Source organism: Cetorhinus maximus, chromosome 16, assembly GCF_964194155.1.
Source record: "Cetorhinus maximus chromosome 16, sCetMax3.hap1.1, whole genome shotgun sequence".
NCBI lineage: Eukaryota > Metazoa > Chordata > Chondrichthyes > Lamniformes > Cetorhinidae > Cetorhinus > Cetorhinus maximus.
Window position 1 is genome coordinate 61,397,796 of NC_135894.1, and position 19,253 is coordinate 61,417,048.

The 19,253-nt window shown below is 45.4% G+C and overlaps 1 protein-coding gene across 1 annotated transcript; it reads right to left on the reverse strand.

The window, feature by feature from the left end:
- Positions 1-1,809: 1,809 nt before the first annotated feature.
- On the reverse strand, positions 1,810-2,680 carry LOC144691956 (DNA polymerase epsilon subunit 3-like). The gene has a single exon (XM_078560520.1). The coding sequence runs from the start codon at positions 2,552-2,554 to the stop codon at positions 2,096-2,098; it is 459 nt and encodes a 152-aa protein (XP_078416646.1). The 5' UTR covers positions 2,555-2,680; the 3' UTR covers positions 1,810-2,095.
- Positions 2,681-19,253: the final 16,573 nt, after the last annotated feature.

Consider the following 19,253-nt stretch of genomic DNA (forward strand, 5'->3'; position numbering starts at 1 on the left):
TCAATGTATACCTTGAATACTGTGTTCAGTAATGTTTACTGAGATGCAAGAGTAACATGTAGGTCCAAAAGGTGCAAAGAGCCATGAGAGAAAATGCAGGGCAGCCTGAAAACAATTAAACTTTGCCATCACTGGTATTTACTTGACAGCCATAGAAAAAAAGCCAATAGATTTTTTTGGGTTTTACACACACAATTCTACATTATGTTATGACCAGTGCCAGGAATTGCCCTTTCTTTCCAACTCCTCAATTGAATGTAACAGGGTTATGATAAGGATGAAGGTATTAATTCAATGTCTGTGCTTAATCATTTACATGCTGATTGCAAAGAAACCAGACTGACAGGTTTTTTAGAACTTAAGAGCTAAACCAACCCAGGTAAAGATATAAAGATAGTTAAAAAGGTAAACCCTCGTCCTGACCTTCGCAACACAAACATAAACGTGTGCACAGACACACACACACACAAATATGCAAAATGATAAGTTATACAGTATGAGGTTACTTTTTGGCTAAATTAAAATTCAATGATAAAAGGCAAAAAAAAGCTCACTGTTTATGAGTCTGACTCCTCTGGGAGTATAGGCAGAGGTGAGAGTAGAGGAAGGCCTGGGTCTGGTGAGATGGCAAAAGGCCCAGACCGATTGAGAAGGGGAGACGGCTGGTGAAGATTTAATGGAAGGTGAGCATTATCCAATGGCCAGGATTTTCCCCTCGGCAATTTGGGGGCGGGGCCCACTCGCCGAGGGGAAAATGATGTGGGATGACGTTGGGAGGAATCCCCGATGTCATCCCGTGCCATTTAAATTTTTAGGAAGGCGGCGGACAGCGAAAGCAGCTGTTCGCCCACCGACCTGTCAATGGCCAATTGAGGCTGTTGACAGGCTAGTTAAAGTAATTAAAGACCTGCCGGTCCAACCTTAAGGCTGGCGGGCAGGCCAGGAGCCCCAGCTGGCGGGATGAAGTTTCATGCCCGTTTTGAACATAAATAATAAAGTTTATGTGTTCTTTTTTAACATGTCCCATCTCAAGTGACATTGTCACATGAGGGGGACATGTTAATAATTTTTTATTGTTTCTATTTTTAAAGTTTTTTCTAATGTTACTATTCTCCCTGAGACAGGACTTTGCCTCAGGGAGATGAACGCTCTTTCCCGTGCATGCGCGTTAGAACGCACTGTGACAGTTGGGGAATCCCTGCCCCCTGGAACAGGAAGCACATTTCGCTTCCCGTTGGGGATGCTGCTGGGCGGGCCTTAATTGGCCCACCCACACAAAATGGTGGCGGGCCCTCTTTCAGTGGCGGGGGTCGGCTGTCCACCCGCCGCCAAGCCGGTGGGGCCCGCATGCCATCTGAGGGCAAAATTCTGCCCAATGTGACTGTTGCATTTAGTTCACACATTGGAACCTTGACAAGCATCATAATCTGAAGCTTCACATCATCGTTAAAGGGCACATTGGGCTGAATTCTCCCCCTGTCGGTGGGGATGTTGTGCAGGGGCAGGCGGGAGTAAGTCCGAACCTTATCAGTGCCCCCGATCGGGTGCGCGCCGCCATTTTACGTGGGCAGGCAAATTAAGGCCTGCCCAGCATCATGCTGAGCGCTCCCTGTGCGGGCTGGGGGGATTCCCTGAGTCCAGGCCTGCACTCTTCCAGTGCAGAAATCTCCCTGAGGTGCAGAGGTGCCTCAGAGAGATTTGTTTAAGGTTCAAACATTTAAATAAAGAATTCAAAATATTTTAAGACATGTCCCTTCATTTGACAGTGTCACATGAGCTGGGACATGTCAAGGAACATTAATTTAAAAATTTATTTAATTTATAAACTTTTTTTTTTCTTTTTGAATGCATTATTCAAAATTTCAATTTTACAAAAAGATGACAAATGATTAACAAAATAGAAAAGGTTTCAATTTTACCCAACTATACAAAAAACAAAGCACAGTGCAGCTCCACCACTGCCTCCTTGTGATGCCAATTCAATGGCACAAAGTCCTTAAACAGGCCTGTGGAAGTGTATAGGGGTAATCCTTGTGATCGTGCCCAAACTCCAAACTCAATCATTCTCAGCCCCTACACAGCATTCATAGGCATCTCAATTTTCTACATCCTCTTCCTCGTTTTCTATCTCCTTTTGATCATCATCTTCCACCATTTTCACCTCTTCAGTATCTTCCTCATTCTCATCTTCCTTGCTCTTGTCATGTTCCTCACTCTCAGGCTTCTTATCCTTCTTCTTCTGTTCTGAAGCTTCTTTCTTTCCTTTCTGCTCTCGCTTGTAAGCTTCCAATGCATCTTTCAGTGGGGTTATGAAGCGATCAAACTCCATCTCTTCCATTGCTGCAAGCACATCAGAGGCACTCAGCGTTTTCCTCTTGCTCTTCATTGCAAAGTTATTTGCGCATGAAGTTGCGTAAAGAACGAAGACACTTGCTGCTCGGGATATTGCGCTACGAGCTTCCTTTGAGACATTCACTCCATCTGGAAGCGCCTCTTTAATAATCCTGGTAATGACTGCATTCGGCAGATTCAAGTCTTCTGGTCTCTCAGCCATCTTTCTCACCTAACCGGACACCATCGAAATCGGTTAAATTATAATAATAATTATCGCCGACTCATTACAATAACGGCCTCTCCGGTTTTCACCGCGCGCGCTCACCCACCCGGCCACTCGCTCGAGCGCGGCCCACTTCATGAAACCTCACCCCGCCTGTGGATGAGGTTCCATGAAAAATGCGAAGGCCGCCTGGGCTCTTTGCCTGCCGCCAACCTTAAGGTTGGACAGACAGCTCATTAAGTTGATTTAATTAGTTTTAAACAGGCCTTAGACAGTTCGGCGGGCGCGCAGCCGAACTGAAAATCTAAATGACGCGCGGTGACATTGGGATACCCGCCTGACGTCACCACGCACCATTTTACATGTTGGCGAGTGGGCCCCGCCCCTGCTCACTGACCAGAAAATTCTCCCCACTGTGTCTGTGGCATCTAATCACTCATGTTGGACAGTGAAATGGTAAACATGCTTTGTGTGATAGGGCTGTTGTGGCAAGGTTTTTGATACCCGATTACCCCCTTACTGATGTCTCTCTATTACAGGAGAAGCCTCTCCAACGTAAGCTCTACCAGAAGCTGTTCAGCAACCTTCCTTCGAGGATGAGCAGGAACCCTTGGAGGATGCAACATCACTTCCTCTCACAGTACCCAGGGCCATAGCAGAATACTGGCACTTCGGCAGAGAAGATCCCGTCGGAAAGGGGTCATGCACACACTGGTAAGAGCACTTCACAGCCGCATATGCAACTGCTGGAGAATGTGGTGGAACAGGCCTCAGGCAGTCAGGCAAGTATCCGCGATGATGCAGAGACTGATGCTGCGCCGGATAAAGAGCTTCTGGAGTTGTCCATAAGGTGGCAAATGCTGGATGTCCTGTGTGAGATCTATGAAGATTTGGTTGGTATGCCAGAGGAGTTGTGTGCTCTGGCCTGGACTGTGGTGGTGTACACCCAGACCATGTGCACTGCAATTACCCACTCTTTGGAGTGCCAAGCTTCCTCCATGGACAGATGGAGGCAAACTGAGTACATTGTGGATGCAATTGTCGAGATACGCTCCGACCAGCACACCATTGTCCTGGCACAGAGCAAGGGCGACAGGGGAACTGGGAGCTTGGTCACACACCCAGCTGCAGGGACCTCACTGGTGGGCAGGGAGGACCAGCCGGTCCTAGGGGCAGAGGGTGAGCAGCAGCTGCCTCCATCTGGAAGGTCCTCTCAGGGCGCTTTTGATGGGGGCAGTATCTCCTCCGTCCATCAGCTATTGACACCGGCCTCGATCGTTTGCTGCAGCAATTGAAGACTTGCATGTGTGTCAGCTAGTGGCTCCTGGAATGGCAGGCTGGTCAAGGCCACAGCCACACATACCCTCATGCTAATGTTGTGATTAAGTGTTGTGGCTGTGTGACTGGCTTCTGGAGATTGAGGGAAGCAATAAAAGGTTGAGGGAGGGCAGGAGGAATCATGTTCTTGTGTAAGGTGATGGGTATTGTTTGGATATAAGAGCAACAGGACTCTCTCATAGCACATGGGAAAAGGAATGCCTAGATTGCCCCTTCTGCTGTAGTGGCACGATGCATGTTTCAAACCTCTGGCATATTAAGGTATCCCTGGTGTCGCAGCCATCTATGTAATCACGGTCAGGACCATCAACAGGAGCATTGTGTGGCCCCTCAACTCTTCTTCACCCTCATCCTCAGAGGATTGGCCCGCATCTGGTGTGCCCTTATCCTCCAGGGTATCTCCCCTTTGGATGACGATGTTATGGAGTGCGCAGCAAATCACGGCCATTAGGGACACACATAAAGGGAAGTACCCCTCCAGGTCTGTCCAGGCATCGGAATCTCATCTTCAGGAGACCAAGGTATGCTCCTCTAAGGCCCTGGTGCTGCCATGGCTCTCATTGTACCTCCTTTCTGCCTCACTCTTGGTACCCTCACAGGCATCATGAGCCATCTTTTCAGTGGATAGCCCTTGTCACCTATTAGTCACCTCTCCAAGGTATCAGAGCCGGTGAAAAGGTCTGGAACCTGTGAGTTCCAAAGGATGTAGGAGTCACGCCCAGCTACCTGGCGCATACCTGCATGATCTGCCGATTATGGTCACACACCAGCTGCACAATGATCGAGTGGAAGCCCTTTCTGTTTGTGAAGGTGCAGGGCTGTCCAGCTGGAACCTTAACAGCTACGTGTGTGCAGTCAGTGGCTCCCTGCACTATGGGGAAACCTGTAATCACTGCAAATCCTCGGGCTCTCTCCATTCGACTTTGGGCATCCTGCGTGAAGGAGATGTAATTCCCAGCCCTTCGGAACATTGCATCTGTGAAGTACATCTATGCAGCGGTGTGCAGCAGGCTGTGTGATGCCACTAAGGTATCCACATGCTGCCTGGAATGATCCTGCTGCAAATAAATTCAGTGCAACATTTCCCAGGGGTATAAAATCCCCTACGATGCAACAGGCATCGGGTGGTCCCCTAAGCAGTTGGATGAGATCTCCCTTGCGAGCATGTCACAGAGTGATGTTACTGTGACTCTTAAAAGCCTGACTCTGCTCCTGCATTGAGTCTCGGTCAATTGCAGGTAGCTGAATCTCTGCCTGCAGACTGTAAGGGCAGCATAAGACTTTCTGCGTCTCTGCAGGGGGTCTTTGAGTTCCTCCTGACCCCCGGGGTATGGCGCTGCCCTGTACTCTTCATGCAACATCATAGTGTCCTGAGCACCCTCGTGTTCCCTTCTTTCTTTCACCCTTCTCCTTTTTATTCTTCCCTCCTCCTCACTGGACGTTGTGTCTCCAACCGAGACCACAATGTACACTTGTCTCAGAGACTTTATACCCCTGAGAAAGGGCCATGAGAAAGATCAAGCACTCAGAAGAGCCCTCTGATTCAGAGGATTCCTCCAACTCGAATAATCCCCAAATGGATAATCTGCTCATTCGCATAAGCACTCCCTGCAGTCACTGAAGTGTTAACTGCAAAGCTGAGATTCTGGTCTCAGTTGCAGTTTATGAACCTGCCCAAACAAGCTTGGTCATTAAAAAATGGATTCCCCACATGGCGTGATTCTCACCCTTATTGCCTTCAGAATGCATTATTGCTGTCAGTTGCATCATTAACGACCTTAATGACTTTTGAAATTGACATTTAAATAATGTGGGTGGTTTCCAGCTTTCAGCCCGTCCACCCAATGTATTATCACAAACCGGCGTGATGCCATTGGAAATGCCGCCTGACGTCTTTACGCCCCATGTTATATTTGGAATGCTTCCGATCTGGGAGCATATTATTCAGGCCAGGATCTTGAGCTTGAGAGAGAGCTGGTGTTACCGCTCCCTTGGCAGATTTCTTCTGGGCGCCTGTTTTAGCAGCATGGGCATTGGATTAAAAGACATTTCAAAGTTATTATTCTGGTCACATGACCTCTCCCCCCATAGTGACTTCAAAAATTAATTGGTTACCTCATGTCTGGACAGACTTTGATTATTGTTATGGCCTAGGTGATTAGTGTCTTTAATGTCCTAGCAATTAGCTCCTGAATGATCCACCCTCCATCTTGATGAGATGGGAAGAATACCTTCTATATAGCCATTGTCCCAGTAGACTTTCTGTGTCTGCTTGAAAGGTAGCTTTATAGAAATGCAAATGGTGAGGGCCAGTACAGTATCAGTGAATCCTTGAAATAATTCCTAACATCAGCAGGTATGAAATTTCTCAGGAGGTGGTCTTGGTGTGTCTTAATTGTGATCCACATTGGAACCTTCCAGAAACTGGCCAACTTGTAATACCAGCCATCAGATGACCTGTGGCAGCCATCTTAAGTCTGTGTCTTTGCTTGCTTTATGAAAGTCCATTTAAAGCAGTTCACTATGTATATTTGACCACCCAATGAAAATAAAGATTAATATCACACACGCCACATCATCATGATTATTTATAAATGCATAGTTCAGATATGCAAGATATGTAGTGCTAAAAAGGGCAGCCTGGCCCCATGGGAAAGTGGCAATTTCCCAAGAGCACCTGAATAATTCCACAGTTCTATATTACTGATGACCATCCTCCTTGACCCTGTTCCCCCTGCCCCCAACCTTTATCTGCAAGAATCCTGAAAAAAACCCACATCTCTCCAGGAGTCAGTCTGCCCTTGTGCAGAGCAAAGTTTAAACCTAACTCTAAATTGTATTGGTAATTGATCTGAAACATTGCATATAGTAAAATTTTAAATAGGAAAAAGATGTACTGGAATTGAGTAAATTAAGCAACTGGCTTTTACTGGCTTGCTCATATTACTGAATCCCATGCTTGTCCAAGGACTTGAGGTTTAACTGGATCCAGGCTTTTCATTTAGTTAATCTTCCAACCTTCATATTTTGATCAGTAGAATTAATTTTATGGGCAGAATTTTATGGCCCTGTTTCGGCGGGGACAGGGCCGTAAAATGCGGCGAGACATTCTAAACCTCATTGGCTTCGGCAGGAATGTAAAATCCCACTGCCGTAAAATTTCGCCCTGTTTTGGTATGCAAGTGTATTAACTGCTTTATGTGCTGAGTGTGCATTGTGATCCTTGAACCTGATTGGTTTCTGTTATCCATTTGATGGATAATATCATATGGTTAGCCTAGTTCATTTAGACGGAATTTGGAATGTTACAGCAAGCAATTATATATTCAGATCAACACAAAATATATAAATGAAGATTCACAGCTTGACTAGCCTGAGGAGTTCCATGCTTGTTCAATTTCGCAATCAATGATTTTTGCAGTAAATGCAGGGATTTTTAACAAAAAATCCACAAGAACTCTGAAAATACAATAGATAATTTTAACCTATCTACCATTATTATTGGACATTTATATTTGCATATCCTCTATGTAAAATGGGTTTGTCAATCACTGTATCTTTAATGTGGCAACAGATGTCTTATTTCACTGCAGGAATGTAGACTTTATCTTAAAGCTGCATCAGCAAATACAGATGCATTTGTTCAAAGATCAATCTGTCCCCAGGGTGCAGGGCAACAAAAGCTGTACATCTACCATTTGTGCACCCAAACATGGTGTACCTTAAAAGAATGGCCATTACTCAATGAACATGGAAGTGTTGAAGCTACCAGAAAATCAAACTGTGGACTTGCCAGGGAAGGCAACCAAATTTTTTCATTCTCAATCAATCATACATTTGAAAGAGAGAGAAAGTTGGCCTTGGAGACCTTGGATGGCCTTTGCATTGGTGGATAATGGCACTCTCAGAGTCCTAATACCTCAACAGGACAGTTATGAAAAAGCACATGGGTCAATCAAGAGACTTCTAGAGCAAATATTTGGGATGCACAAGCAATCTATTGATGCTTGGGTCTTTGGTGGGGTGTGCTGCCATGAGGTGTTGGGGGGGTGGTGGTTGTGTTGGAATTATATGGGGATGGATTTAGTCCTGGGATCAGGACCCCGATGTTGAATGCACTTCTGGATTGTGACCCAGCATCATGTCGATACCTGACACCCAACATGTCTTATAAGCTGGTCATTTAGTGGCCAGGGAGCATGCTTACTGCCCAAGTAAGATCGCAGCTGTGCTCCCAAGGCTGGAGGGCCAATAGAAGGCCATCCAGCCCTGAGAGATTGGCAATCCGGCTGCCAAAGGTGGGCGCTGCCAATGTAGGTAAGATAGTGAGGGCATCTGAAGATATAGGTGCCCTCTGAAGACTTATTGAAAACATGAAAGTAAAACTGCAGCTGCTAGACCTCTACAGTGGAGGGGGATCCCCTCCATGTGGTGCCGTGTGTCTGCAGTGGTGGCCATCTTGGTGTGTTGACTGTGGAGGTGAGGGAAGGGTTAAAATGATGCTGGAGCACTATCTCCCAGTCTGCTGCCAAGAGGCTGCCTTCATGCATGGGCTGGGCTTTGGCTGCTACAGAGTCCCACTGGAAAATTTCAGCCAGCCTCAGAACATTGGCGTCAATAGGCCCTTTAGTAGGCAGATAGCTGTCAACCCACACCATGCACTCCCCCCTCCTCCTCCCCTTGAATCTGCCTATCTGCTTATCTAGCAAATGGGCCTGAAGTGGGAATATGCTGGCAAACCAGCACGCCACTCTCTGAAGCCAGTTTTCCAGGCTTTCCTGCTCCAGTCCCGTCTCTGATGGGAATCAAAAATTCTGCCCTTGGGCACTGCACACTACTCAAAATTGTTATAAGCAGAAGTCTCATTTTGGGATTTACTAACAAGTACTAGAAAAATGTGGTTGGTGTAGCTGCCTCTCATTATTGACCTATCTTCCCTTTAGCCTTGCAACGACCCTTACGATAGTCACCATAACTGATTTACTAACTTGATTACTATCTACGACAGATTCAAAGAGACACAACACTTATTATATACACTTACAAATATATAATTGCTAATTAAGTCCTTTGTCAATAAAGGCAATATTAGGGGATGCTGCATTTAAATTTCCAGCAGCCAGTATCAATTAAAAATGAAATTCATTCAAAATAATCTTGAATTTAAATGGTCCACTCAAACAAAGCGACTTCTATGCAATACACTTGGGAGTATGATGTTCAGCTAACCAGTTTAGCGTTGTTTCTCCCATATCATAATGGCTCAGATTTTGCTCTTAAAATAATGACAGGTTTAATGGTGTTTGACGTTATTATTGTGTAAATTGTCCAGCTACTAGAAGTGAGGAAGAAATACCCTGTGAATTATACATTGTCACAAAATCTGGACAATTTTAACCTCTCCACCATTAGTCTCTGGAAAGCAAAAGCTCATCCTCAAGCATCAAATGAGTTTCATGAAATTGCTGCATTTGCGCATTAATCACAATTTAAACTCACAGTAGAAAATTAGGGATGCTACATAAGAATGTAAGAACCACTTTAATGATAAGTTTTATGTTCCTGCAATGCCAATGAACCTCACTGGCCCACCAAGGGAACAATTGAAACTGTGGAGTCTCACTCCTTAAAATGATAAATTGTTGTTAGAAACTTATTACATTTTTAATTTTAAAATGTTTTTCTTACTTTTCTGTTCTGTCTCTTTTTCTGTGTCTCTCAATCAATCTTTTTTTTTCTCTCTTGAACTTTAATTCGCTCTATTTGCTTCTCAGTAATTTATTTCTCAATTCTTGAGTCTCATTGATTAAGGAGATAGACTGGTCCCATCATTCATCAAGGTCTGAGATGCCCCATTGTTAGCTAATACTTCCAGCAACTTACAGGAAAAATGTTTTCAAGCTGAATGGTGAGGCAAAAAGCCTAATGGTTCATGCCACAAGATGCAGGTCAGGTCAAAACCCAGCAAATCAGGAAAGTGTTTGGCCCATGATACTGACAGATATTCTCTTCTGAAAGTGTAGATTAAAGTCAAATTAAATTTGCCTTGCTCCATCCAAAATATATGTGAACTTCCAGAAATGCTTCCTAATTGTCTTTTTTATTTGTTCTGTCTTTCTAGTCAGATGTTACATGAATAGAGGGATAGAAAACTGATTTTCTATTTCATATTTAGATTAGGTTCAAAATTTGATCAGTTTCTACATTTAATTAAATCCTTATGCAATATGATTGATTGGCCTATGCAAGATTTTGCTTCTGTGCATTGCTGTACAATATTAGGCTGATTCTGTGGTTACATTTTAAATTGGTACTATCAACTGTTAGATTAAGTACATGACACCAATTCATCAGTGTCAGGTTACAGCACACAACATTTTGCTTCCTTCTATCAAAGCTTCTTGTAGCAGGCCATCCTTTACATCCTCTGGGGTCTCTTTATGGAACAATCTACCATCTAACATTAATGTGACAATTCAGGTTTGTTTTAGAAGATCCATAGAGTAAAAATCCAAACTAAACTCCAGCATTGCATAAATACACAGGGGTGCACAGTTGCACAGGGATTAAAATGTATCAATTTCAGGGCAATTATATGTAATCCACGGTCATTTTAATTAAATAATTCACTGAATTTTTTTCTCTTGCTTTGATGAATAATCAGGTTCTGACAGTACTGGGATTTATAGCCCAAGGTGTTCACTTGTAGAATATTTAGTAATTGAAGCTAATAACTAGACAGTTTTCATTAGAACTGTTATTAATATTTCCCAACTCTGTAACATACGTTTCATTGCAACACCAACTACTGGAATAGTGCCAAACATTGATGCATAATGTACCCATTTATATTATACTATTGCTAATGAATGATGTAGCCACAATATTTATGTTGAACAACTAACCTGCATTTTTTAATTTATTTTTGTATTGTGTACATTTACATCCATGTTTATCCTGCTTGGACACAGTTTTGTTTGTAGCAGCCAGTTTGGTTTGTTGCACATTGCCAGGTGGAAGAAAGTCATGATTTTTATGCATACTGCTATACACTATTCCCAATTCATGTGTAACCTTATGGCTACAATTTTACAACAGATATCAGTGTCAGATTAGTAAATTGTACATAGTACATATATGCATACATAGCGTGCTCCTCCAGTTGACTGCTTTGTTTGTCCTTTACTAACACTTCATTTTGACTTAATTTGGCCACTTGGTCACTTTGCATCGGGTTTGTCTTATATCATACACTTAGAGCAAGGTCCAAGCAATGTGAAACTACTGGAGCTGGTGTTGGGTCTCTTGGTTTCAGTGCATACAGAGTTCAGTTTGCTTTGGAGTTATTACTGCTGACTTCACATTCATACACATTATTTTGTATTCATTCAGAAGCATAACGGTATGAGCTCTTTATAATGGATTACTTTGTACATTTGGTTTTCCCCCATTACAAGTGGTTGTCTGGCATTAATAATTTCCTTGCACATTCTTGCTATTCATGTTTCATATATTTCCACAGGGGGACCCAGTTGAATCTGACGTAGAGCTGGTGAATAGCTGTAGTTGGTAATTATAAGCATAATACAGGACAATTCGCAAGATGTAAAGGGAACAACAATTTATACTATATGAGAAGAAAATGTTAATTGGTTGGGAAGTGGACTCTAATTGGTAGAGGTGTTGTCATGGAGAATGTACCAGTTGATGGTGACTGCCAGTTAACTGCCAAGTGTTGTTTGAAATTTAAACCACAGTGTTTGTATGTCTGGTCCAGTTCAGTTTCTGGTCAATGGTAACCCCCCAGGATGTTGATAGTGGGGGATTCAGCAAAGGTAATGCCATTGAATGTCAAATGGAGATGGTTGGATTCTCTCTTGTGGAGATAGTCATTGCCTAGCACTTGTGCGGTGCAAATGTTACTTGCCATTTATCAGCCAAAGCCTGAATGTTGTCCAGGTCTTCCTGCATATAGGCATGGATTGCTTCAGTATCTGAGGAGTTGTGAATGGTGCTGAACATTGCGCAATCATCAGTGAACATCCCCACTTCTGACCTTATGATGGAGCGAAGGTCATTGATGACGCAGCTGAAGATGGTTGGGCCTAGGACACTACCCTGGTGAACTCTTGTCTTGATGTTAAGGGCAGTGACTCTCACCTCAACTCTTGTTTTCAGCTCTTATGCCCATGTTTGGATGAAGGCTGTAATGACGTCAGGAGCTGAGTGGCCCTGGAAGGAACCAAACTGAGCATCAGTGAGCAGGTTATTGCTGAGTAAGTGCCACTTGATGGCACTATCAATGACACCTTCTCACATTGCTGACGATCGAGAGGAGACTGATGGGGCAGTAATTGGCCAGGTTGAATTTGTCCCGCTTTGTGGACAAACATACCTAAGCGGTTTTCCACATAGCCGGGTAGATGTCAATGTTGTAGCTATATTGGAGCAGCTTGGCTAAGGGTGCAGCTAGTTCTGAAGCACAAGTTTTCATTACTATTGCCGGAATGTTGTCAGGGCCCATAGCCTTTGCTGTAAGCAGTGCATTCGGCCATTTCTTGATATCACGTGAAGTGAATCAAATTGGCTGAAGACTGGCATCTGTGATGCTGGGGACCTCTGGTGGATTCCAAGATGGATCATCCACTCAGCACTTTTGGCTGAAGATTGTTGCAAATGCTTCAGCTTCATCTTTTGCACTGATTTTCTGGGCTCCCCCATCATTGAGGATGGGGATATTTATGGGGCCTCTCCTCCAGTGAGTTGTTTAATTGTCCACCACCATTCATGACTGGATGTGGCAGGACTGCAGAGCTTAGATCTGATCTGTTGGTTGTGGGATAGCTTAGTTCTGTCTATCACTTGCTGCTTATGCTGTTTGGCATGCAAGTAGTCCTGTGATATAGGTTGATACCTCATTTTTCGGTGTGCCTGGTGCTGCTCCTGGCATGCCCTCCTGCACTCTTCATTGAACCAGGTTTCATCCCCTGGCTTGATGGTAATGGTAGAGTGGGGGATATGACTGGCCATGAGGTTACTGGTTGTGTTCAACTACAATTCTGCTGCTGCTCATGGCTCACAGCGCCTCATGGATACCCAGTCTTGAGGTGCTAGATCTGTTCGAAATCCATCCCATTTAGCACAACACAGTGGAGGGTATCCTCAATGTGAAAGTGGGACTTCGTCTCCACAACGACTGTGCGGTGGTCACTCCTACTGATACTGTCATGGACAGATGCATCTGTGGCAGGTAGGTTGGTGTTCATGAGGTCAAGTATGTTTTTCCCTCTTGTTGGTTCCCCTCACCACCTGCCGCAGACCCAGTCTAGCAGCTATGTCATTTAGGACTCGGCCAGTTCAGTCAGTAGTGATGCTACCGAGCCATCTTAGTGATGGACATTGAAGTCCCCCACCCAGAGAACATTCTGCACCCTTGCCACCCTCGGTGCTTCCTCCAAGTGGTGTTCAACATGAGGGAGGGTGGTACATGGTAATCAGCAGGTGGTTTCCTTGCCCATGTTTGACCTGATGCCTTCATGGGGTCCAGAATCGATGTGAGGACTTCCCAGGGCAACTCCTTCCCGACTGTATACCACTGTGCCGCCGCCACCTCTGCTGGGTCTGTCCTGCCAGTGGGACAGAACGTACCCAGGGATGGTGATGATGGAGTCTGAGATATTATCTGTAAGGCATGATTCCGTGAGGATGACTATGTTAGGCTGTTGTTTGACTAGTCTGTGAGACAGCTCCCCCAATTTTGGCACCAGCCCCCAGATGTTAGTATGGAGGATTTTGCAGGGTCGACAGGGCTGAGTTTGCCATTGTCTTTTCTGGTGCCTAAGCCGATGCCGGGTGGTCCGTCCGGTTTCATTCCTTTTTTGAACAGAATCTACTGGTGGGCGTGCGCGGGCGGGCCCGACACACCGACGCGTAAAATGATGCGTGATGATGTCGGGAGTGTGTCCCGATGTCATCGCGATATTTTGTTTGGCGGGCGCAAGCTGGAGTCGACTGCACACCCGCCGAAATGTCAACAGCCTGTTAAGGTCGCTAAGAAATTAATTAAATTAGTTAAGAACACTGCCTGTCTAACCTTAAGGTTGGCGGGCAGGTGAAAAGCCCAAGCGGCCTTCATGTTTTTCAGGAAACCTCATCCACGGGTGGGATGAGGTTTCCTGAAGCTTTCAATAAATAAATTAAAAAATAGTCATAAATTTACAAACATTTCCCCACTCATGTGACACAGTCGACTCCAGTGTGCGCCCGCCGAATGAAATATCGTGATGATGTCGGGACCTACGCCTGACATCATCGTGCGTCATTTTACGTGTCGGTGTGTCGGGCCCTCCCCCGCACGTCGACTGGTAGATTCTGTTCAAAGTCACAAAAAAGGAATGAAGCCAGACGGATCACCCGGCATTGACTTAGGCACTGGAAATGACAACGGCAAACTCAGCCTTGTCGACCCTGCAAAGTCCTCCGTACAAACACCTGGGGGCTAGTACCAAAATTGGAAGAGCTGTTTCACAGACTAGTCAAGTAACAGCCTGACACAGTCACATGAAGGGGACATGTTTAAATAAATTTTTAAATAATTTGTCATGGTTTTATTATATATTCAATCTCCCTGAAGCAGCTCTGTGCCTGGCGGAGATTACTGCACTCTATCACGCGCATACGCAAAACTGCGCAAGCCCCAACTCTCCCTCCTCCCCCCCCGCCCGCACAGATAGCGCTAAGCGCTACTCTCCGCGCATTATGCTGGGCAAGCCTTAATTGGCCTGTCCCCATAAAATGGCAGCGCAGAGCCGATTGGCTCCGCGCCCGCCCCTGCCCGCTCGCCATAGGAAACATCCTGGCCTTTGTAGTGGTTTGATACTGAGTGGCTTGCTAGACCATTTCAGAGTCAACCACATTGCTGTGGGTCTGGAGTCACATGTAGGCCAGACCAGGTTGGAATCTGGAACACACTGCCTGAGGGGCTGGTAGAGGCAGGGACCCTCACAACATTTAAGAAGTGTTTAGATGAGCACTTGAAATGCCATAGCATACAGGACCAAGTGGGTTTAGAATAGATAGGTGCTTGATGGCCAGCACGGACACAATGGGCTGAAAGACAGCAGATTTCCTTCCCTAAAGGGCATTGGTGAACCAGATGGGTCTTCATAACAATGGTTTCATGGTCATCATTAGACTTTTATTCCCAGATTTTTATTGAATTCAAATTCTACCATCTGCTGTGGTGTGATTCAAACCCAGGTCCCCAGAGCATTACCCTGGGCCTCTGGATTTCTAGTGCAGCGACAATACTACTGTGCCATTGCCTCCTCCATTGTGAGCTGCAGCATGAGCCTCATAATAGCGTCGCTCTGCTGCAGTCTGAGGCCGCCGCACAGGTGTGATCAACCACGGCCTCTGCGGGTAGCCCTTGTCCCTGAGGAGCCATCCCTACAGCTTCTGTGAACCCTGGGAGACCTCAGGGATCTGTGACCAACTGAGGATGTAGGTGTCCTGGAAACTGTGCACACACCTGCCGGATACGTTTCTGGTGGTTGCACACCAGCTGCACATTCAGCGATTGGAACCCCTTGCGGCTGATGTAGTCCACCGTGTGCCGCGATGGAGATCTGAGCACCACATGAGTAAGTCGATGACACCCTGTACCTGTGGGAATCCCAAGATCTGGGCGAATCCAATCACTCTTGCATCCTGGCTGTCCTGGTCCTGGGCAAAATGTACAAAGTTGTGTGCCCTTGCAAAGGTGGCACCCGTGACCTCAAGGATGCATTTGTCGGCTTGTGAGATCCCACAGAGGTCACCTGTGGAGCCCTGAAAAGAACCACTGGAGCAGAAATTGAGCGCTGTGGTCACTTTCACAGCCACTGGCAGTGGATGATCTCCATGTCTCCATGACAGTAGCTGTCAGATGTGACCGACCCAGTTCCCTAGACATGCTCAGTCTTTGGCGACACTGGTTCTCGGTCATCTGTAGGAATGAAAGACGGTGTCTATAGACCTTGAGTGTCGCTAGGCCCCGACCTGCGACAGCTCGCTGTGGCTCTTGGGTGGCATATGCTGGAGCCACAGCTGCTCCTTCTTCCTGAGGTTGCTGCCTCTGGCCAGCCAGGAGCCTCAGTCGCTTTCTCCTCCGTCATCTTCATGCTCTGTTGGCCATTGGGCATTTAATTAGTTCATCAGGCCCCATGATCCTGAAGTACTCCTCCTCCAGGATGAAAGAGAGAGGCACATGGTTAGCTTGGGTGTACTAGGAACCTGTCCTAGTTAAGTGTGACGGTTCCTTAACACTTCCCAGAGAGTGCTGGCCACGACTTGGGTGGCCAGAGATTAGTGCACTGCATGGCTGCACTGTTAGCTTGAACCATGTGGGAGACTGGTCCAAACCGGGATTGCAAGGGGCAGTGAGCACCCCCAGCAGTGACTGCTCCATGGCCAGCTTTAGCGAGGAGATTGTACAACGTGTGCAGTCGTACAACTGCTCTGCAGTCCACTAAAATGCTCATGAATTTGCTGTCTGAACTGGTGGTGTTGGGGGAGGGGGTGGTGGTAGGGGGAGGGGGGGATTGGAATCTCTTGAGCACTTGGTGACACTTTGATGCCTCTGCATTGCTTGAGTGGGCAGATAAGCTAGAGGCCCGACCCCAATCACATCAACGTGGCTGCACCTGAACTGTCCCAGCTGCAGACGCATGGTCACTTTCTATAGGTTTCCCTCATGCGTGGCCACTTCCCTCGTCCACCCTACCCACCCAACCTTGAATGCTTGTGCTTCAATGGCAGAGCTGACCTTAACCCCCTCTCCCGCCACCAGTTGCCTCAATGGCAGGGCTACCATTAACCCCGACCCCCTGACAACCCTCAAGTTTGAAGTCCAACAGGGGACCCTGGCGAGTGCTACACAACGTTACTGGGTACTCACCTTCGGGTTGCCCTCAAAGTGCAGGCCGCTAAGTGCACGCCTTTTATGTGCTGTTGTGAAACACGTAAGTGTGCTTTCCCGCCAACATAGACAGATGATCCAGCAGGGAGGAACATTCCGGCGGGCTGGCCTGATAATGATATGCTGATGTATTAATGAGGTTCCCAATGTCCGATGGTGGGAAACGTGGCCCACCATTGGCGGGCTGAGCATCTGACCACAAACTGGTTTCCCACCGTCGTAAAACCGATTGTGCCATATTGTCAGCTCACGCCACCTATCACGCCTAGCACCAGCGGGCACGGAAAATTCAGCTCTATGTGTGAACGGCCCGTGATAAGAAAAAGGTTCCCCACCCCTGCTTTAAGATGCGCAGTTTGGCTTTAAGTATTGCAGGCTAGTTTTAAGTGGTAGTAGCATCCCACAAGGTTGGGACCCCTGCTGAGACATAAAACCAAACAGCAGTGTGTTTAGTGTTGGCTCCGTGTAACTACCATTGCAAATAAGCAGGCAGCATGAAGGCTGTGTTCTGTTTGCATTGGAAACCGCAGGCGTGAATGATTATGCGTTGTGATACTGCTCCTGTTTTTATACCCTGTCCAATTTCATAGCTGGATTCCCATAGGCAAGCCTTACCATGTATTCTTTACACAGCTGTTGAGATATTTCCTCTTCTTGTGGTTCAGCCTATTGATTTACTGGAAGCATTCTGCTTGATTCATTCCTTTACGATTTTGAAACTCCTCCAGCACAGCCGATATTGTGTATCTTGCACAAAGAAGTTTCAGTGGATGCAACTATTTAACATAGTTTAAATTAGGCATTTTCTTCAAAAATCCTTCATTTGGCATAAGGTGCTTTGGAATGCCCTGATGTCGTATGAGGGAATATATACAAATGCATGTCTTTATTTCTTTCAAAAGAACCAACCTTATATAAGAGACAACAGTTTGTAGCTTTCTCACCTCTAATACCACTTCTGTGTATCAGTTATGATTAATTCATAATGACGTATAAAATTGTTCATTTCTGTCATGGACTTTGTGTGCTAAGTTAATTATTTCCTAATGGCCACCTTATTACACAATATTTTCTCAAAATCTCTCAGGGATTCCATGGGTTTCATGTTGCAAATCTGATGGGATGCTGGCAAAAGCCCCATGAAAACTGTGGACACCCTGATACATTGGATCTCTGCCATTTCCAGGAGTTTACTAGCTCCCTTGTATTGTAAATCTTAACAGAAGCCACATGTTCATCATCATATTTTATGCAGTTTCAACTGCATTCTCTTATATGAATGTAATTTTAGACCATTCTAAATGCATTATGTAGCCAGGTTTTTGAAAAGGATCTTGCTACTTTTAACACTGAGCTGTAAATATATTGCATGTGTGGATTTGTCACTAGACAGTAGTTCAGTTCAGCACAGGAAAATATCAACCATCTTGACTATTTAGTTTGATGGCAATTTCAAACTCTACTGCAAATTATTTGTAATAGATCTGTGGTGTAATCATTTCTCAATTATCAGCACACCCTCACCATGTAAAATAAAATGTTCTTTACCTTTGCAAACTGGTATGAATTTTTAGGGAATTATTAGATCAAAATTAACTGTGCTGCACTCCTGTTGTGCAAAATCTGATAAGCATTGACATTTTGAGCTGCAATTATGCTCCACCAACAGCTTCAGTTGGGTAGAATGTGAAGTAGAGCCTGTAAAACTGGAAGATGTCCTGTGGGTTGCTACATGAAAGCACAGAGCTATTTTTTGATGTTAGGAGAGTGTCTGCTTACTCAAGTAACATTGAAAAAATTGAAATGCTCAGAAACCTGTTGAAGCTTAGGAAAACAATTAGTATTAAAGGTAATTTTGGGGGAGAAGCACTGAGGTCTCAATGCTGAGACCATTACTGTTTCTAATTTACATAAATGATGTGGATTAAGGAGCTCAATACAAATTGGTCAAATTCCCAGTGGGCAAGTGAAACCCTTTTTTTATTCATTCACAGATGTGGGCTTCGCTGACTGGGCCAGCATTTATTGCCCACCCCTAGTTGCCCTTGAGAAGGTGGTGATGAGCTGCCTTCTTGAACCGCTGCAGTCCATGTGGTGTAGGTACACCCACAGTGCTGTTAGGAAGTGAGTTCCAGAATTTTGACCCAGTGACAGTGAAGGAACAGCGATATATTTCCAAGTCAGGATGGTAGGTAACTTGGAGGGGAACTTGGATGGGAAGTCAGGATGGTAGGTAACTTGGAGGTGTTCCCATCTATCTGCTGCCCTTGTCCTTCTAGATGGTAGTGGTCATTGGTCTGGAAGATACTGTCTAAAGAACCTTGGTGAATCCCTGCAGTGCATCTTGCAGATGGTACACACTGCTGCTACTGTGTGTTGGTGGTGGAGGGAGTGAATGTT

Bases quoted from the DNA above. Each gene is read 5' to 3' on its own strand.
- LOC144691956 (XM_078560520.1), bottom strand. From the start codon at position 2,554: ATGGCTGAGAGACCAGAAGACTTGAATCTGCCGAATGCAGTCATTACC.